Genomic DNA, 19,908 nt, shown 5'->3' with positions numbered 1-19,908 from the left:
GGAATCCCTCAGGGTTCTACAATAGGCCCTTATTTTTGCTCTACACAAAAGTAATCTGTTATGTTGTGAGACTGATGATCTGCCATTGTCAGAGTGTAATGGCAGATCAACAAGCTCGCAACGTAACAAGCTCACAATTTAACTAACAAGAACTCAACACAATTAGAGAATGAAGAATTGATTGCCTTTTGTCTCACCTATGGTACCACATCAATACAGCATGGAATTGTAACACAAAAAAAAAACTCTTATCCAACGATAACTAAATAGTCTGTTTTGGGTTTGAGAGGCTAAATGGTGGCCCGTGGCTCGAATGCAGAATAAATAATGGCCCTTGATATGAAAAGGGTTGAAACCCACTGTTCTAATCTAATAAATGAACGCCCTACGTGATCGTACTAGAGTAGAGAGTCACACAGGAGCATACAAAGTAGGAAGTCCACTAGTTCTGATGCTTTAACCATTTTTTGAATTTGAACCCTGAAAAGTAACAGTTTTGGACATATGAGGTCTCCACCGAGGTGAGGCTGTTGGGGTGGTGGGTGGGGATACGAGGGCAGGAGGACCGTGGGACTGCATGTGTTGTGTGTCATTTGTATTTTGGCAGTAAAAAAAGGAAATAAACGTACAATGCTGTGAAATGTACAAACTAAGCAGACTATAATTCGATACCGGTTCAGAGAGCCTATGGTGAAAATTGTGTTTCCTTGCACTTGAAAAAACAAAATTATATATAAAACCGGCAATTTACAGCAGTGGCTATAAACTCCTGAACGGGAAGGGGAGCTGCCACGCTGGTGTCAACCTCCTTATTAACCCATTTTGACCTGAGATCAGATTCTAAAAATGTCTTCTACATCCTGACAGTTTTCTGAAAAAGCTGTTTCTGTGTCAGTCGTTCTTCGATCTTAAATAGCAGACCTACAAGATTGAGGGTCGCGCTCTACCGCAACGGCCAATCAGCTGTCCACTAATAGTTCTCATGTCTTGTTTTTGTCCTCTTTTTTTCTCATTGTATGGATTTTGGCCAGGCCAGAAATGGATTTGGACAGGCGGACGCCTGCCCTCGCCTTATTGTAGATACGCCTCTGCACGCTATGAGCTTGTAGATCTGCTATTTTTCAATAGCTAAAGCATAACAAAACACCAAAAGGGGTTCCCGCCCAAAATGGGTTAAACGAAGGACGCTCACCAATCCCAAAGCCAAAGCGTTTTATTATAGAGAAAAGAAACAGATTTTATAGAGGTCCATCCCAAATAAAGACCGGGGTCGTAAATAAATGTCTATCTGCGATGACTTTACAACGGGCTTTTCAATCAGCTTGAAAAGATAACGCCACATGATTAAGACACATTCTGCGCTTCCGATTTTTATATTCCTCCGTTTATTATTTGGGTCGAGCCGTGTTAAGGCCTCGGCTCGAGACATTTCATCCACTCAAATCCCTCCTTACTGCGCTCTATAGAGACAGACATCTCCTCAACGATATATTCCAACACGGAATAGAATATCTGATCTTTGCACTGGCTCAGAAATCCAACTATATATAGTATATACACATGAAGAAACGTCTCGATAGGCTTCAAATGTCAGTCTACACTGTAGTGTGTACTATATATATATACTGTACACACGGTCATTGCTGGGCAGCCTGGTGCCTCAGCCAGTCAGTAGTAGGTTTACCAGCAGGGTCCTGGGTTCCAATCCAACTCCCGGCGCCCTCACATGTCTCTCATGTCTCTACACTCTACATAAAAAAAAATCAATCCCAAGAAAAATCCTGTTGTATCACCCCAAACCTTCTCTCCACAGGTCATGCTTACCATAGACAAACTGTACATGTGTATTGATTTTGTACAATGTACAGTATCTTGGGGTATGTTTTCAAACGCATCATGATTATCATTATCGTCTGCCCGTGCTCCTACACGGTCTCCTCCATGATGAACTCGATGGCGCCGTGCTCGTCCGCCTCAGACTGCTGGACCATGGTGATCTCCTGACCGCCCATGGTGATGCACGGCGCGTGCATGGTGATGGTCTGGCCCGCCTCCCCCAGCATGGACGAGGGCAGGATGACCACCTGGTTGGTGCCCTCCAGCATGCCCAGCTGGTCCGACGGGATCATCACCGTCTCCGTCCCGCCCTCGCCCGTCTGCAGCACGTAGATGGTCTGCATGGTGGCGCCGCCCACCTCCATCTCCCCCGACGCGGCGGACAGGGACGTCAGCACCTTCACAATCACAGTCGGCTTTATGGTCACGTCACGGTTATACAAGTAAAATAAAATAGTGATGCACCGATGTATCGGTTCACATATCGGTATCGGCCGATATCACTGTTATCGGTCAATATCGGTATACTATCGGCTAATAAAACTGACATTAAACGATGGCAGTGGCCGATATTTATCTGTTGTTGATAAGCATACATTTTGCGTTGGCTATGTTGGTGTGTTGGTTAGCTGCAGCCTACTAGATTCTATGTTGGTGTGTTGGTTAGCTGCAGCCTACTAGATTCTATGTTGGTGTGTTGGTTAGCTGCAGCCTACTAGATTCTATGTTGGTGTGTTGGTTAGCTGCAGCCTACTAGATTCTATGTTGGTGTGTTGGTTAGCTGCAGCCTACTAGATTCTATGTTGGTGTGTTGGTTAGCTGCAGCCTACTAGATTCTATGTTGGTGTGTTGGTTAGCTGCAGCCTACTAGATTCTATGTTGGTGTGTTGGTTAGCTGCAGCCTACTAGATTCTATGTTGGTGTGTTGGTTAGCTGCAGCCTACTAGATTCTATGTTGGTGTGTTGGTTAGCTGCAGCCTACTAGATTCTATGTTGGTGTGTTGGTTAGCTGCAGCCTACTAGATTCTATGTTGGTGTGTTGGTTATCTGCAGCCTACTAGATTCTATGTTGGTGTGTTGGTTATCTGTAGCCTACTAGATTCTATGTTGGTGTGTTGGTTAGCTGCAGCCTACTAGATTCTATGTTGGTGTGTTGGTTAGCTGCAGCCTACTAGATTCTATGTTGGTGTGTTGGTTATCTGCAGCCTACTAGATTCTATGTTGGTGTGTTGGTTATCTGTAGCCTACTAGATTCTATGTTGGTGTGTTGGTTAGCTGCAGCCTACTAGATTCTATGTTGGTGTGTTGGTTAGCTGCAGCCTACTAGATTCTATGTTGGTGTGTTGGTTAGCTGCAGCCTACTAGATTCTATGTTGGTGTGTTGGTTATCTGCAGCCTACTAGATTCGGAACATTAATTTCTTGTATTGAAGATGTATAGTTTCCCTGGCACAAAAACAACAAAAACTAAATAAACATCTATCTGTATCAGTATCGGCTAAATTGTTATTTTAAACATCGGTATCGGACAAGAACTTCTATATCGGTGAATCCCCCCCCCCCCCAAAAAAAACAAAGAAAGGGAAGAAGAGGGGGGGGGGGGGGGGTCCATTTTCCATAAGACAAATTAGATAGTAATAGGCTATATATGCATACACGCCATTTTGGAAAGAACGTGGGCCACTTCCCTGCTTCCGTCACAGGTGTTAAGGATGATACTAATGGAGGCTCTGTTCCATTCTGGTCAAACAGAGTCAGGGTGCTGCTATTGTGCATGTTGGCTCACTGGAAACACTTCTGCTACACCAGTGGGTCTCAAAGGCCCCATTTACACTGGCAGCCAAATCCAGCCTGAATCAGATCTGAGCCACATCCAGATTGGAATCTGATTTGTTGAAATGAGTCATGTGACATGTTGGACTAATTTAAACCAATCGGATTTCAATCTCGATGTGGCACAGATCTGATGCAGGCTAGATTTGTCTCCCAGTGTCCTTGAATGTGTTCCAAACACCTTGAGAATCTCTGCTAGAGCCGTACAAATCTGCTAGAGCCGTAAAAAAGTCCCTGGCATATAATTTCAAATGGGGGTCGGCAGGGCTAATTGGTGTCAACTTGACATGAAAAGGTTGGGGAACCACTGCTCTAGTAAGTCTCTCACCTTGGCCCCCTCCAGCACCCTCTGCACCTGGGCCGCCTGGGCCGCCTTCATGGCCTCCTCCGCCCGCTCCTTGGCCTGCGGCACGTCGCCGTGCAGGCGCAGGTGCTTGTCGAGGTTGGAGCGCGAGCGGAAGGCGGCGGCGCAGTGCAAGCACGGGTAGGGCTTCTCGCCGCTGTGCGTGCGCGCGTGCTCGGTGAGGCGCGCGGCCACGCTGAAGCTCTTGCCGCAGACCCAGCAGGAGAAGGGACGCACGCCGCTGTGGATGCGCTCGTGGTCCTGCAGGTGGGGCAGCTGGCGGAAGCGCTTGCTGCACACGGAGCACTGGATGGGGAGAGGAGAGAGAGAGAGAGAGAGAGGGGCGAAAACGTTAAGCGCTTGCTGAACACGGAGCACTGGATGGGGAGAGAGAGAAAGAGGGGCGAAAAAACGTTCCCAAGTGTGAGACAAAGTGTCATAATGGGAATAAGAAAAGAAAGTAATTTGTGGCATTCTATTAAGCCCTTAACCCATTTAGGCCTGACCTCAAAATAAAAAAAAAATCTTCTAAATCCTCCAGTTTTCTGAAATAAATATTTTCACGATTTTTCAAAAATAGCAGACCTACAAGCTCGTAGCGCGCCACTCGGTGGCGCGCTATGAGCTTGTAGATCTGCTATTTTTCAATAGCTAAATTATAACATTATGTTTAAAACAATAAAAGGTGTTCTCGCCCAAAATGGGTTAAGCCCAATAGACTTTGTCACACGATGAATAGCGGAAATAAACATGGCAGGTTTAGTGGTTAAAGGGCCAATAACCATAATAGCCCACTGACTTCTATACCACTAAATAATGTATACTTTACATTAGAGCAAACCCATTTTATTTATTGTGAGCTCGAGTAGCGAGTTCACTTGTTAGCGTACATCTTTACTCCCGGGGACGTTTTAATGCTTGGCTGTGACATCATGTACGTCTTTATTCCCGAGGCCGTTTGCCCTCTGGGCTGTGACGTCATGTGGGTCTAGTAGGTCTACTAATAGGAATATAGAGAGGGAGGGGACGGACAACAACACCGTTTTCATTGGCTACTGGGCTGTGATGTCATGTACGTCTTCCCGGGTCCGTTTTCCTGCTGGACTGTGACATCATGTAGACCAACCAATAGGAAGACAGAGGGAGTGGGTCAATACATCATCATCAGAGTAGAGAGCTACTCGAGCCCAGAGCCATCTAATAGAAGAGTTGCGATATTGAGGGGGCAGAAAACAGCCCGGTCACGTGGTTCATGTACTCGTGCGTCCAATGCATTCCGTAAACTTCCGGTTGTCCACATGCTCAATAGAAGTCTATGTAGAAGAGCCGCCATTGGACTGGCCCAATGAAGTGAACGGAGTTTGCGTAACTCTGTCTTAAGGTGGCCTTACACTAGCCGATAATCGGCTAGTAATTTTTTGACGCTCGGGGGGTGCCCGACTCAATCGATCTGCTCGGGGCCGCTCAAAGCGGGATCGGCCCGATCAACATCAAGAATGTTTGATATTTGCTCTGCCCCGCTCCGATTATCCTGTAGTGTGTGGTGCTATCAGATTGAAAAAAATCGGCTAGTGTAAGGCCACCTTTACTCTATGGCTCTGCTCGAGCCCACAGTGTTTCTTCAGGAACAGTATTTTCTACTTGTCAGGGGCGCTGGCCCCTCCTGTGCCCAGCTTTGTGTGTCTGTGTGTACCACGAACATGACAATTTGATTGGCTGAGCACGGAATGTGATGTATGATGATAAGAGCGCCCCTCACTTGACACAAGTGTGATTTTTGAGAGGGGTGGCTAGCCCCTCCTACATCCAGCTTTTGGTTACTGTCTACAAACTTCGTCTTACAAACATTAAATTCCCATTGACAATGAATGGAGAATGTTACGTCATAGTGTCTGAGCAAATAGGCATAGTGTCTATTTTACGTCATGATGATGTACAATGATAAGAGCGCCCCTCACTTCACACGATTCTTTTTTTGTTATTATTGAGTGGTGTAAACCACTCCTACAACTGGCTTTGTTATTGAGTGGTGTAAACCACTCCTACAACTGGCTTTGTTAGTTTACGTGTCTGTCCGTACCAAAAAAAATCACACCCGTGTGAACTGAGTGGTGTAAGGTTTTATATAGCATGATCAGCTGTGGTCTGACGTAATGTCTGACGTAATGAAATAAGGTAAGGTATTATGTAGCCTGATCAGCTCTGATCTGACGTAATGAAATCACACCCGGATGTGATTTCACAACTGGCTTTTTCTGTGCAGAGAAAATGACCATGGTTGCTACGGTCATCCAGTTCACCCGGGTGTGATTTAATTACGTCAGAAATTATTTTGAACATAGCAACCATGCTCATTTTTTTCTGCACACAAAAGCCAGTTGTAGGAGTGGTTTACACCACTCAAAAATGAGCATGGTTGCTATGGTCACCCAGTTCACACGGGTGTGATTTCATTACGTCAGACATTACGTCAGACCACAGCTGATCAGTGTATATAAGACCTTACACCACTCAGTTCACACGGGTGTGATTTTTACTTTTGAAGTCACCTTTTTCCAGGTGATAAAACCCACCTTGAAATGTCTCTGCTTCTATGGCCTTACATCACCATCAATAAGTAATGGGAGGTTTGAAAACTATCCTTTCTCCAGGGAACATTTTCTGGCAGAGATGTACATTCAATCTGGGCTTTCAGCTGCATTACACAAAGTAATGATGAAGTAACTTGGACATCGGAATAAAGGTGACCTATAGGACTGATTTACTACTTAGTTGCTTGCCAGTGTCACGTGCCCAAGAATAGTGATGCGTCCAAATGGACCCGTACGGGGTCCATTTCTCAAGAGTTAAAAGATCTACAAAAGGGTCCATTTGGTTACCAACTTTCCACCGTTACCTGGAAGCCCCTCAAGGACCACTGGTTGAGAATCACTGTTCTGGGGCAGGTGACACTGGAAAGCAACTAGGTATAAATCAGTCCTATAGGTCACCTTTATTCCGATGTCCAAGTTACTTCATCATTACTTTGTGTAATGCAGCTGAAAGCCCAGATTGAATGTACATCTCTGCCAGAAAATATTCCCTGGAGAAAGGATTGTTTTCAAACCTCCCATTACGTATTGATGGTGATGCCTTTGCCCTCTTCCCGCACCTCTAAACTAGTTTTGTTGTATATTTATGGAACATAGCCTACTGTGAACTGAAGTTGCTTACAAAAAAACTACAAGGAAAATATGCACATATTATACTCTTTTCTTCCTACTCTTTGACTGCTCTTTTTTGCACTCTATATTCTATCCCTTTGTTTGCTGTGTTTGCTGTTATATTATATATTTGCTGCTGCATTGTCTGAAGGAAGCCAAACAAAAATAAGTTTTATGTACCTGTTCACAAGATGGAACAATAAAGCACAACCTTGAACCTTGCCAGAGAGGCAGAGCATTTCAAGATAGGTTTATCACCTGGAAAAACTTGAGTTAAAAAAGTAATAATAAGGGGGGAAAAAATTGAGGTGTGAGGGGCTATTTTACGCTCTCAAGAGGTACATTTTTGTTTAAACATCGGCAATGCTTAATTTACAAGACGTCTACACAAATAGAGAATGTAGAACTGTCATTTGGTGCCTAATGATCAGTACAGCATGGAACTGTGGACAAAATCTTATCCAACGACAACAAAGTATTCAAAGTTTTGGGTCCGAGAGGCTAAATCTCATCAAATGGTGGTCCGTGGCTCAAATGTCGAATAACGAATGGACCTCGAACTGAAAAAGGTTGAAAGCCACTGATCTACAAGCTCACAACGGGTCCCACTGCAACGCATTGTGAGCTTGTAGATCTCCCATTTAACCTGAGCTTTACCATCTTCTATCTTATCTATAAATGTGCCAAGTCTCATAAAAGGGACACATAAATGGTAAATGGTGCATTTTTATATAGCGCCTTTATCCAAGCGCTTTACATAGATTGTGCATTACATTCACCCATTCACACACACATTCATACACTGATGGCAGCGGAAACCATGCAAGGTACCAACCAGCACATCAGGAGCAATTAGGGGTTCAGTGTCTTGCTCAAGGACACTTCGACACTAACTCTGGGGAGCCCGGGTTCGAACTGGCGACCTTGCGGTTACCATCCGGAAACTCTACCCCTGAGCCACCGCCGCCCATACATAATAACTGGGTGGTGCATGCATTTCCACCGCGCATCGTTCCAAGTACGCCAGTGCCTAACGGGCACCGCTCTAGTCCTTAAAAGATTACCCATCAGATTACCCGTCTCAAAATGCACTGTATCGGATTATCCATTTAAAGCAAGTTTCAAGTCTCGTTTCATACTGTAAATTTCATACTGAAATTAACAGAACCCAATGGCTTCCTGGAAGATAGGAAAAGAAACCCTTTGGAAAATGGTTCAGCAGCACTGTAAAGAATTGATTTGTAGTCAATGGGCTAGAACATGCACAACCACCGGTCTGGTCCATTAACTACATTGTGACTTTATTGTTTGGTATGAAAGGCAAGGCGTAAAACACAATGCATGACAATATACGGGTACACAAAACGTTCAGGGCATTTTAACCCATTTAGACCCGAGGCCGAGTCTAAAAAAAAAGGCTTCTAAATCAGACAGTTTTCTGAAAAAACAGTGCGTCTAAAACGAATTCATGTCAAGGACCCCAAACATTATATGTACCAGCAAGATTTGAGTTAAAAACGTTCGCTCTCAATACATTCAAAGATTTGCACCACATTTTCACAATAAAAAAAAAAATAGCAGATCTACAATAGCTAAAGTATAACGTAATGCTTAAAACACCAAAAGGGGTTCCCGCCCTTAACGGGTTAAACGCTATTAAGCACAATTAAATGAACAATGTAATGTGCAGAAAATGACCATAACAAGGATAGAGAAGAAAGGGCTCAAGGGGAGAGAGAGGGAAGGGCTGATATGAAAATGGGGAATTATGTTCCTGTCAAAACCTTTTCCTCTGCTGATTTCTGTACGCTGTGAAAACGGTTGGGGAAATAATATTTCGTGAGACCTCCCTTTATGTTTTTTCTGCAGAGGCAGCACATTTGGCCAGGGGCAACGGAGGAGCAGGGAAACAAGTTATTATGGCCAAACAAAGGATGGGAGAGAGGGACTGAAAGCACAAAAAAAAAAAAAGTAGAAATAAAATAGCATTAAAAAAAAAGATTGGGTGAGAGAGATGAGCAGCTATGTCATTGGTTCTCAAAGTGAACGAGAGGCGTGCGTTTATTTATTTTTATTTTTTTATAAATCTTTTTATTGAGATTTTCACTGAAAGATATCCCAGGATCAGGTAGACGCAGTAATAGTCATGATCACAGATCATATTCCTTGGGTAATATGACAGATTTAAAGTAAGTACAACATAAGATCTGAGTTATTTTGTTTGCATGTAATAGGTACAGAGATAAATAATAAGGGGACTATGCTACTGAACACCCCGAGCCCCTCCCAAAAAGTAAAATAAATATATATTTTCTGCGTGCGTTTATTTTGGACGTGTTGAGAAGTTGAAGAGCGTCGACGCAAGCGAGCGCGGTCCAGTGAAACTGTCGTGCGTGTGCTCGTCTGTGTGTGTGTGGGCTGCGAAAGGTTGTACATCTGCTATTATTGAAAAATATTGAAAAAGTTTGGAAAACGTTGAATCATTTTTTTTAACATAAATATTCTGTTCTGTAGGTCCTACGAAATATTACAGATGGGGGTCCGACTCCGTGGCCAAATACATACAGTAGAGTGTTGGGGTCTTTTGAGAGCCAGTGGGCTACATGGTGGCTACATGGTGATGGACACAGGTGTGAGTGGTATTGGAAATACTCCAGTAAAGTAAAAGTACCTCAAAATTCAAGTACTTAAGCTAACTTTGTACGTGCTGGATTGTGTCTGCGAGTGTGTGCACCCAATGCTGAAAGGCACACATGTTGTCCCAGTACACAGTCACAATACACAAAGCCACTGAATTCAGGAATGTGTACTAAATACATATCTTTTTTTTTTGCATTTCATACTTTGTAAGGCGTGAACAGTACAAGACATTTCAGCCAACATTAACCTTCAACTGCCTTTCAGAGCACACTGTTAATGTGATTATAATCAGAAAATGTATGGTCTATAACTCTATACGTGCACTAAAATGTGAGTTTTGGCAGTCAATACCGATATTGATTTTGCTATAAAAAAGGATTAGGACAATTCAGAGTCATCAACAGCTGAGTGGTAACATAGGCTCTGATGCCCGACAGCGAGTCCTGTCCTGTGTTCGATTCCCAGACCCGACCCTCTCTCCTATATTTTCATCATATTGTACTGCAAGAACTAATTCTGACAATAAAATACATGATGATCAGGGCTTGACATTAACTTTTTGAGGCACTGGTCCTTCCTATTCTCAGTTTACAAGTTAATAGCCCTAGAGCCTAGAATGTCTGTGATTTAATATACATTTCATGTATTCCAAATACACAGCCATAGATAGTTTCTATCCACGCACGGTTAGCAGACTGACCTCGTCTGCATTTAAACTTGTAGCACTGCGTGTGCACTCACCCAATAATTAATTCTTAAGGCTTGGAGTCGTTTTGGGGACTAGTTTCAGATAAATTTGAAAGTTCTGGCAGAAAACGTATATTTAGTAAAATACGGACGACATTCTCTCCGGCGAGGGGCCCGGAATGAGTGCAGGACTGAACATATCAAAACTTCCTTTAGGAAGGAAACATTAAAATAGGTAGTGTGATTAATTACAACCTGTCAATTGTGTGCCCCATACGTTTGTGCTTCTGTTCACAAAGTTTTCATATTTTCAGTCCAGGTTTTCCTCATGTAAAAGTGGCAATATGTTACTTAAAACACGTTTTCTGCAAGAACTTTCAAATGGATATGAAACTAGAGCACAATATCTGACTCCAAGTCTTAGGAATTAATTACTGGGTATGGGTACAAACGCCGTAGTACACAGGCAGTGCTACAAGTTAAAATGCCGACATGGTCAGTCTGCTAACCGTGGATAGGACCAATCTATTGCTGTGTATTTGGAATACATGAAACGTATGCAAGATTATTTGGAAAGCCAGACAATAATGCCAGACAATATTGTTGTCTGGTAGGAGCGTCGCAGAACAAGTGAAACCAAGAGTCACTTGTCCAACGGACAAGTAACATTTTGATGCACTTGTCCGGAAAGATTTATTACTTGTCCCGGACAAGCGGACAAGCCTTAACCCATTTTGGGCGGGAACCCCTTTTGGTGTTTTAAACATTATGTTATAATTTAGCTATTGAAAAATAGCAGATCTACAAGCTCATAGCGCGCCACCGAGTGGCGCGCTATGAACTTGTAGGTCTGCTATTTTTTTAAAAATTGTTAAAATGTGCCTCAAATCTTTCAGAAAATTGTCATGATTTAGAAACTTTTTTATTTATTTCGACGTCAGGCCTGAATGGGTTAATGTCAAGCCCTGTGATGCCACGTTTGTGTGGGAGAAAAAAAAAACATTATTTTTGTGTGCTAAAAAGCTTGTCCAGTCGTCGCCCAGCCAAGCACGGCAGGTGGTTCAAACCCACAGTAGTTGGGTAGGAAGTAGGAACCTAACGTTCTTAATTATACAGCGTGTGCACACAGTGTCCAACACAGTGGCCAAGATCATGCTCAGACAAAAGTCAAATTGCAGATGGTTGAGACCCTTGGCTCAGTTCGCTGTAATAAATTGAACGGTTTTCATTAATTCATTAATTAAAAAAGGCAATAAAATGACTTCACTGTCTCTTAGTTCAGTGGTTCCCAAACGGGGGTCCGGGGTCGACCCAGGGGTCCTTGAGGGAGTTCCAGGGGGTCCCCAGATAAATGATAGTGTGGAACCAAATGGACCCCAACGGGTCTATTTGGTTCCATTTGTACACACTCAGAGTTAAATTAACATTGATTTTACAATATAAATTGGGGTCTCAGAGATAGAAATGCCATTAAATGGGGGTCCGTAGCCCAATTCATGTCAAACTGGGGGTCCTTTTTTAAACGGGTTGAGAATCACTGCTAGAGCCGTAAAAATCTTCTCTCATGGGGGTCCTTGGCATATCTCTTCAAATGGGGGTCCCCGGGTTAATTAGTGTCAATTTGGGGGTTCTTGACATGAAAACGTTTGGGAACACTGTAAAAAACAAATCTCCTGCAAGGCGCCCTGGTTCTCTCTCCCTCGTGGTCCACAAAATGGGAGCTTTAGCGTGCACGCATGCACCCACACACGCACACACACACACGCCTTGCCGAGGCATGAGGGCCATAGGGCTGTAACTTGAGGTGCAGCTTGATGTACAAGTACACCTCCCTGCTCCCAGGAGATGTACAAGTACACCGCCTGGACATGACGCTAGTATGTCGCAGGGACTTACCCCCAATCCAACCCTTGACCCTCCTACATCCAGCTTTTGGTTACCGTCCACAAACTTCATCTTAAACAAACATTACATTCCCATTGACAATGAATGGAGAATTTTACGTCATAGTGTCTGAGCAAATGGCAGGGCATAGTAATTGCATTTTTATAGCGCTTTTCCAAGTGCTCAAAGCGCTTTACAATGGTTCATTCATTCATACATTGGGAGGTGAAGAACAGTCGACGCCAGCGACCTCACATCCCACATTCACACACACCAATCGTTGCACGCTCACACCGACCAACTCATTGGAGGCAGTGTAGGGTTCAGTGTCTTGCCCAAGGACACTTCGACATGTGGACAGGAGCCCCTGCTCTAGAGAGCCAGGTCTTTTTATGCTAGCAATGTCTCTGTATCATCATACACATTTGCCACCAGCTGCACAAATGCAGTTCTATTTTGACTGTGACTGGTAACCTTTTTATTACTTTTTTTTTTATTACTCCAGCAGTCTGGACATTTTTATTTTGCAATCAAAACCAATGTGGAAGAACCAATGTGGAAGTTAAGTTTGGTGCCAGAGTGGAGGCGCTCACTAGGCGCGACACCAAACAGTGCAGGATGGTGATGATAATATGCATTTAGTCACACATTCCGTCTCACTTGGCACGGGGAACGGACCCAGCGACTGTGTCAGCGTCTGTGTGCTACTATCTGTTTCTAATCCGTTGAGACCTGGAACGCATCTGTCTAGCTTTTAAAACACTTTAAGCTTTTTTTTTTTAAACTTTCGCTATTGAAAAATAGCAGATCTACAAGCTCGTAGCGTGGCACCGAGTGCTGCACTATGGGCTTGTAGATCTGCTATTTATTTATTTTAAATCTTGAAATTGGGTGTAAATCTTTGAATATGTATTATTTTGCAGCGAATGTCAAAAATATCTCAAATATCTGCTTCTGGAGGGTCCGTGGAGCAACATATCTTCAGATGGGGGAAGGGGACTGCTATATAATTCCTTGAGAACCACTGATATATTAGAAACATGGGTTTTCAGAAAACAGATCTCAATGGGCTAATATCCCATCTCAAACTCTGTCATATATTCCGCCTCTTCGTGTACTCAGCAAATACAGACATCCTCAGTGGGGGTGTCTGGTCGGCTGCTACGGTGCCTTTGACTTGAATTAACATTCCTAGCAGCAGCTGCTATACCTGCACGCCTAGAGTTCCAACTAAAGCCCCTTGAAACTCACTCTGTGGCACGGCCTGATGGACAAGCCTTAAGCTAAATCCATATACATTAAATCAATTTACGACAGGTCCCCCGTGACGCCGGGGGAGGGGGGGGGGGGGGGGGAGGGGTCGCTCTGGTAGATGTCCTGTGCCCAGTCACCAGTGCAGCAGAGAGAGAGAGAGAGAGGGAGGAGAGGGAGGAGAGAGAGGGAGGAGAGGGGCAAGGATGGACATGAGAGAGAGAGTCCCAGAATAGTAACACCCACAGAGGAAAGCTGACAGGCCCTAACTCAGCCCGTCATTAATCACAGGTACACAGAGAGGAGGGTGTGTGTGGGGGGAGGGGGGCACCCCCAGGACACGCACACACACACGCACGCACGCACGCACACCAAGAACCAAAGAAGTGGCTAGTGGGTGGGTGTGTCTGGTCTGTCTGTGGGGGAGTTGATTGTTAAAAGCAGTAGTGGATTTCAATTTGATAAACCGGTGCGTTAGGACCAGGTTGTGTCGGGGGGAGGGGGGCAGCTTGGGAGTGGTGCATGAAAATGGAAAAGGGTCGTGGCTCCGTGAGTGGTTGGGAGGGCGCAGGTGATTTATAGAAGCAGCAAATATTCACTCTGCCTAGTAAACATGTGTTTAGCAGTAGCTCCAACACATGCACATCATTGCACAGCTCCATGCATTTAGCTGTTCACACAGTGGTGGAAAGTAACCCAGTACATTTACTTTATTTATTTGAAAACTTTAGTTACTAGTTACTTTGCAGGTTTTAATTATTAATACAAAACCTACAGTAACTAATTCAGACATATACATTTCAGCCAAGGTTTTTATACATTCTGCATAATGAGTACTTTCACTTTTGGTACTTTAGGTACATTTTGATGCCAATACTTTTGTACTTTTACTCAATTTAATTTTGAATTCCGGACGTATTATTAGTATCAAAATTGCAGTATCCGAGTACTTTTTCCACCACTGTTTTTACACACACAGTCTCACACACGCACGCACGCACAAATTTCCACCACTCAAACCCAACCAGTCATTTACTAACATAGGGTCGCACCTTTTTTTCAGCAATGACCCAGAAATATTGCTCCATGCTCGTCAGGAGTGGACAACCCAATGCAGTCATTATTATTATTAATGATCATTCACCGACAGACAAGTAATCGAAAGCTAAAGAAAGTGTCTGAACAAAATGTACAGACAGACAAATATAATCCCTAGCTTTAAGGTCTGTCTCAGTCTGGGGCGTTGTGGAGGACACAGGTGCTGACGGTTGCCAGGGAGCGGTGTTTAGGAAAAGCTTTATTGCCAAAAAGTTGTAAGCATCTCTGCACACAAAAAAAAAGCCAAAGTGCACTCGAGACAAAACTCAAGGTCATCTTCTGTTCTGGCAAACTCCTGTTTTTGTAAAGATTACAGAGGCTTCAAGCAAACGTGTAAAACCTCACGACTGAAAATGTGCTTTTATGAAATATCTGACATATTTTGGAAGTTGCTTCTGAACATTACATAACATTTACCCGGTCGGTAAAATACATTTATGTGCCGCGGGTTCGACTCCCGATCCCGACGGCCTTTACTGCATGTCACCCCCCCATCTCTCTCCCCATTTCCTGTCAGCCTACTGTCTGTCTCTCTACCGGAGGTATGATTACTTCTAACGCGACAAACGACGGGACCGTGATGGGCCGTCAAAAACACGATCTTTTGTTAGAATTGGAATCATTGATTTAGATTAAGAGTTATTCACGTTTTAATCCCATCCATTAAAATGGAGCTGGACCACTTTGGATGACGGACTAGCCGGAAATGACATAGAATGTTGCCCTATAGACGCTCCTAGGCTGTAGAGCGACGCACTCTGTTAAAGTAAGTAATGTTCCGTCTTTTGATTAATCTCCGTGGCGTCTATGGCGTCGGGGCGTAATTATTAAATAGGACGGAGGTCTCCGTCTGGGCCAAAAAGAGTGTTAATAACGTGCAGAAGAGGCGAGGGTGCAGTGTGCTCCCCTGGGTACGGTACGTCGCCATTTATAGATAAAAATGCAGTTTGGGCTGCATTTCGATTGGTCAGAGGTGTAGCACTCGTCTGCGAACATCCGCAAAATTCTACAGCAGAGCGACAAAAATAACAGTCGCATTTTTCCTCTGTGGAAATTTGTTGTTGATGTGGACTTTATGATGCTTTTTTTTAAAAGGCGAATTATTCGAGTCGAAAATTCGCCCCCCGGTGTGTGTAAAGAACACTCCACCCATCCCTTTTCTCCGCTCACCTCGAAGGGCCTCTCGTCCGTGTGGGTCCTCATGTGCACGTTGAACGTGGAGGTGTAGGCGAACTCCTTCAGGCAGATGTCGCAGCTGAAGCGCGGGCGGCCCTTGGAGCGCGCCACGTTGCCCTGCAGGTGGGCCAGCATGTGCTCCTCCAGGGCTTCGCTGGAGGCGAAGCGGCGCCGGCACGGCGTCACGGGACACTTGAGGGGCGTCTGGCCCGTGTGGGACAGCCGGTGGAGGTCCAGACCCTCCTGGGTCATGCAGCGGTGGCCGCACAGGTCACACTCCACCTGGGGGAAGGGTTGGATGAAATGGAAGAGGAACTGAAAAGTCGAGTTTGTTGCACTGAAAAGAAAACATACTATACTAGGTTTAGGTTTATCTATTTAGCACGTAGTACAAAATATAGACAATACATATCAAAGAACAAAAATACAATGCAAGGAAAGGAAGAAGCCAGCTGGCTTATTTGGAATCCTTTCCTGTATGGAAGAGGTCATTGATTTAAAACAGATTAAAAGTTCAATTAATTATTTCTTTAGATGTTTTTTGAATATTGGCAAGGATAATGAGGATTTAAGTGAAGCATTCCATAGAAGAGGGCCTCTAAACTTCCAAACATCAATGAAAGATTGATGTTTGGAAGTGCGACAAAAAGGTAATTCAAAATCATCTCTTTGCCTTGTGGGGTAGGAGTGAATGTCAGAAAAAACACGGAAAAAATTGTGAAAAGAAGAGGGAATGTCTTGTTTGCATTTTTTGAATTTCAACATAAATAAACAGGTCTGAAAAACGTCAATGGGTAATAGTGAATATTTAATAAAGAGCGGGGCAGACGGCTCATACCGATTTGAATGTGAAATCATTCTCAGAAACCTTTTTTTCAATGATCAGTAATTTAGAGAGATGTGTTGAATATGTAGCAGCCCAGACAATATTACAGTAATTAATACGAGGGAAAATTAAGCTATAATAGAGTGTTAAGTGACATGAAGGACTAAAGTAAACACTTAAATCATTTACTGCCAAGAACGTCTTTGCAACGACCTACCCCTCCATATCCGCTCTGCTCCCTCATTAGAGGCCTTTAAGTCCGTATTGAAGACCCATTTCTTCACCGTGGCCTTCGACACAGCTTGATTGAATAATTTGTATAACGTTTTTAGCCCTTTTTTTATTTTCACATTTTCTTCATAAATTTGTTATGCATTATGCAGATATGATCATACTATGATCTGTTTTTCTTAGTTTTTTGCCTGTCTTGTTTTCCTCGACAGCACTTTGGTGGACCATTGTTCGTAACGTGCCGAGTTGAGTTGAGCGCCAAAAGTGTCTTCTTGCTTTTTTATTGATTAACCCATTCTGGGCGGGAACCCCTTTTGGTGTTAGCATTATGTTATGCTTTAGCTATTGAAAAATAGCAGATCTACAAGCTCGTAGCGCGCCACCGAGTGGCGCGCTACGAGCTTGTAGGTCTGCTATTTTTTTAAAATTGAAGAACCACTGACATAGAAACATAGCTTTTTCAGAAAACTGTCAGGATGTAGAAGACATTTTTAGAATCTGATCTCAGGTCAAAATGGGTTAAGTTACATCGCACTCGTCGCTACCGCCTGAATGACCTTCGGTTGCTAGGCGACCGAGTAAACAGAAACTGACCGGACGTGAAAAGTCAGCGTTCCTTCTGCCTCTAGCAGAGCCAATTGTTTTTTTTTTTAATCCAATTATCTCTGATTATTTTCCCAGATTGCGTTTTTGATCCAGCAGTGGTTCCCTATGGAGACGCAAAGAGTCTCCTTGGTGTTGCCATAGGGAGCTGGTCATCAAATAATTGCCTTAGGAATACAACAAAAACAAAAAAAATCCATTAAATGGGGTGAGTAATCGATAGATGCAACCCCCAAAAAGGCCCATTAAGCCCATCGATCGACATACAAGCTCATTGCAACTGCCATTTATGCAATTTATTTCCGCCTATAATGACATGCACCAGCCGGGGCGCCTGATGGAGGGGAAAGGAACCGGTTGGAATAACGTGTTCCTTCCATGTGCTACATCCTACAGGGGAAAGGAACTGGTTGGAATAACGTGTTCCTTCCATGTGCTACATCCTACAGGGGAAACTCCCCCCTGTCGGGTGAAAAGAAGCGGCTTGGACTCTTCATGCATCGACGGAAACATAAGGTCAGTCCGTTGCTCTCCCCAGATTGGCAGAGGGAGTGTAGCACCCAGGATTAGGGTTTACAAAAATCGTAGGATAAAAGGATATATATAATAATAATAATGACATGCGCAAAATAGGGATGCTCAGGTTGAACGCGGCTATGACAATCAAAGGAACATCCCTTTAGACTAGTGACGACACTGGCAAAAAAAAAAAACCCGGTGCCAGGAACGTTGTCCCGTGGCGGTCCTCTCACCTGTCCGGTGCAGCGTCCTCTGCCCTGGCCGCGCCCTCTGCCCAGGTTCCTGTCCTGCTCGTTGGTGGGGCAGCGCTGCAGGTGGATGTCCAACACCGACTGGTTGATGAACTGAGAGCCGCAGTGCTCGCACGTGGCTGGCTCCTTGTCTGGGGGTCACAACACAACACTATGGGGGTTATTACAGTGAAAAGAAGAGAGTCCGCACACAGGATTGCTCCAATGGTGTTCTTTTATTGAAACACCATAGTTAAGACACAACGTTTCGACCGCAGGCGGCCTTCATCAGGTGATAATTGTTAGTATGTGACAACCTCCCTTTTATCTAGGTCGTCACGTCACGTGACTGATGTTGACTGGGTAGGTAATTTACAAACACCATTAAGTGACAATACATATGACTATAAGTATGAATAACCACCACAATTTACAATAGTACAACAGTTTCAAAGCAAAAAAAAAACAGTTTCAAGAGAACTTGTTAGTTTGTTGCAGACTGATTTAATATTTTTTATATATTTTAAATATTTTAGATATTTTAAATATAGAGATTTTGCAATATTTTTTATTTTTAAGATTTAAAAAAAAAAAGGCTTTTGGTACCAATTACAGTTATTACAGTGAAAACACACGTCGCTGGCTCCTTGTCTGATGGTCACAACACAGCACTATGGGGGTTATTACAGTGTTGCTGGCTCCTTGTCTGGGGGTCACAACACAGCACTATGGGGGTTATTACAGTGTGGCTGGCTCCTTGTCTGGGGGTCACAACACAGCACTATGGGGGTTATTACAGTGTTACTGGCTCCTTGTCTGGGGGTCACAACACAGCACTATGGGGGTTATTACAGTGTTACTGGCTCCTTGTCTGGGGGTCACAACACAGCACTATGGGGGTTATTACAGTGTTACTGGCTCCTTGTCTGGGGGTCACAACACAGCACTATGGGGGTTATTACAGTGTGGCTGGCTCCTTGTCTGGGGGTCACAACACAGCACTATGGGGGTTATTACAGTGTTACTGGCTCCTTGTCTGATGGTCACAACACAGCACTATGGGGGTTATTACAGTGTTACTGGCTCCTTGTCTGGGGGTCACAACACAGCACTATGGGGTTATTACAGTGTTACTGGCTCCTTGTCTGATGGTCACAACACAACACTATGGGGTTATTACAGTGTTACTGGCTCCTTGTCTGATGGTCACAACACAGTGCTATGGGGGTTATTACAGTGTTACTGGCTCCTTGTCTGATGGTCACAACACAGTGCTATGGGGGTTATTACAGTGTTGCTGGCTCCTTGTCTGATGGTCACAACACAGTGCTATGGGGGTTATTACAGTGTTACTGGCTCCTTGTCTGATGGTCACAACACAGCACTATGGGGGTTATTACAGTGTTGCTGGCTCCTTGTCTGATGGTCACAACACAGCACTATGGGGGTTATTACAGTGTTACTGGCTCCTTGTCTGATGGTCACAACACAGTGCTATGGGGGTTATTACAGTGTTACTGGCTCCTTGTCTGATGGTCACAACACAGAG

The 19,908-nt window shown here is 44.1% G+C and overlaps 1 protein-coding gene across 2 annotated transcripts in view; it reads right to left on the bottom strand.

The window, feature by feature from the left end:
* Positions 1–1,195: 1,195 nt before the first annotated feature.
* znf574 (zinc finger protein 574) overlaps positions 1,196–19,908 on the bottom strand; it is a 53,027-nt gene continuing 34,314 nt past the window's right edge. For both annotated transcript variants that reach the window (XM_079504571.1, XM_079504572.1), the window contains exons 8-11: positions 18,363–18,511; positions 15,945–16,232; positions 3,997–4,317; positions 1,196–2,234 (exon numbers count right to left, since the gene is read on the bottom strand). In XM_079504571.1, coding sequence (XP_079360697.1) covers positions 1,926–2,234; positions 3,997–4,317; positions 15,945–16,232; positions 18,363–18,511 — 1,067 coding nt within the window. In that variant the 3' untranslated portion in view covers positions 1,196–1,925. The remainder of the gene's footprint in view (positions 2,235–3,996; positions 4,318–15,944; positions 16,233–18,362; positions 18,512–19,908) is intronic.

Source organism: Electrona antarctica (genome assembly GCF_951216825.1).
Source record: "Electrona antarctica genome assembly, chromosome: 6".
Classification (NCBI taxonomy): Eukaryota; Metazoa; Chordata; class Actinopteri; order Myctophiformes; family Myctophidae; genus Electrona; species Electrona antarctica.
The sequence above is the reverse complement of the archived record's forward strand: the minus strand, read 5'-3'. Positions and strand labels throughout refer to the sequence as shown.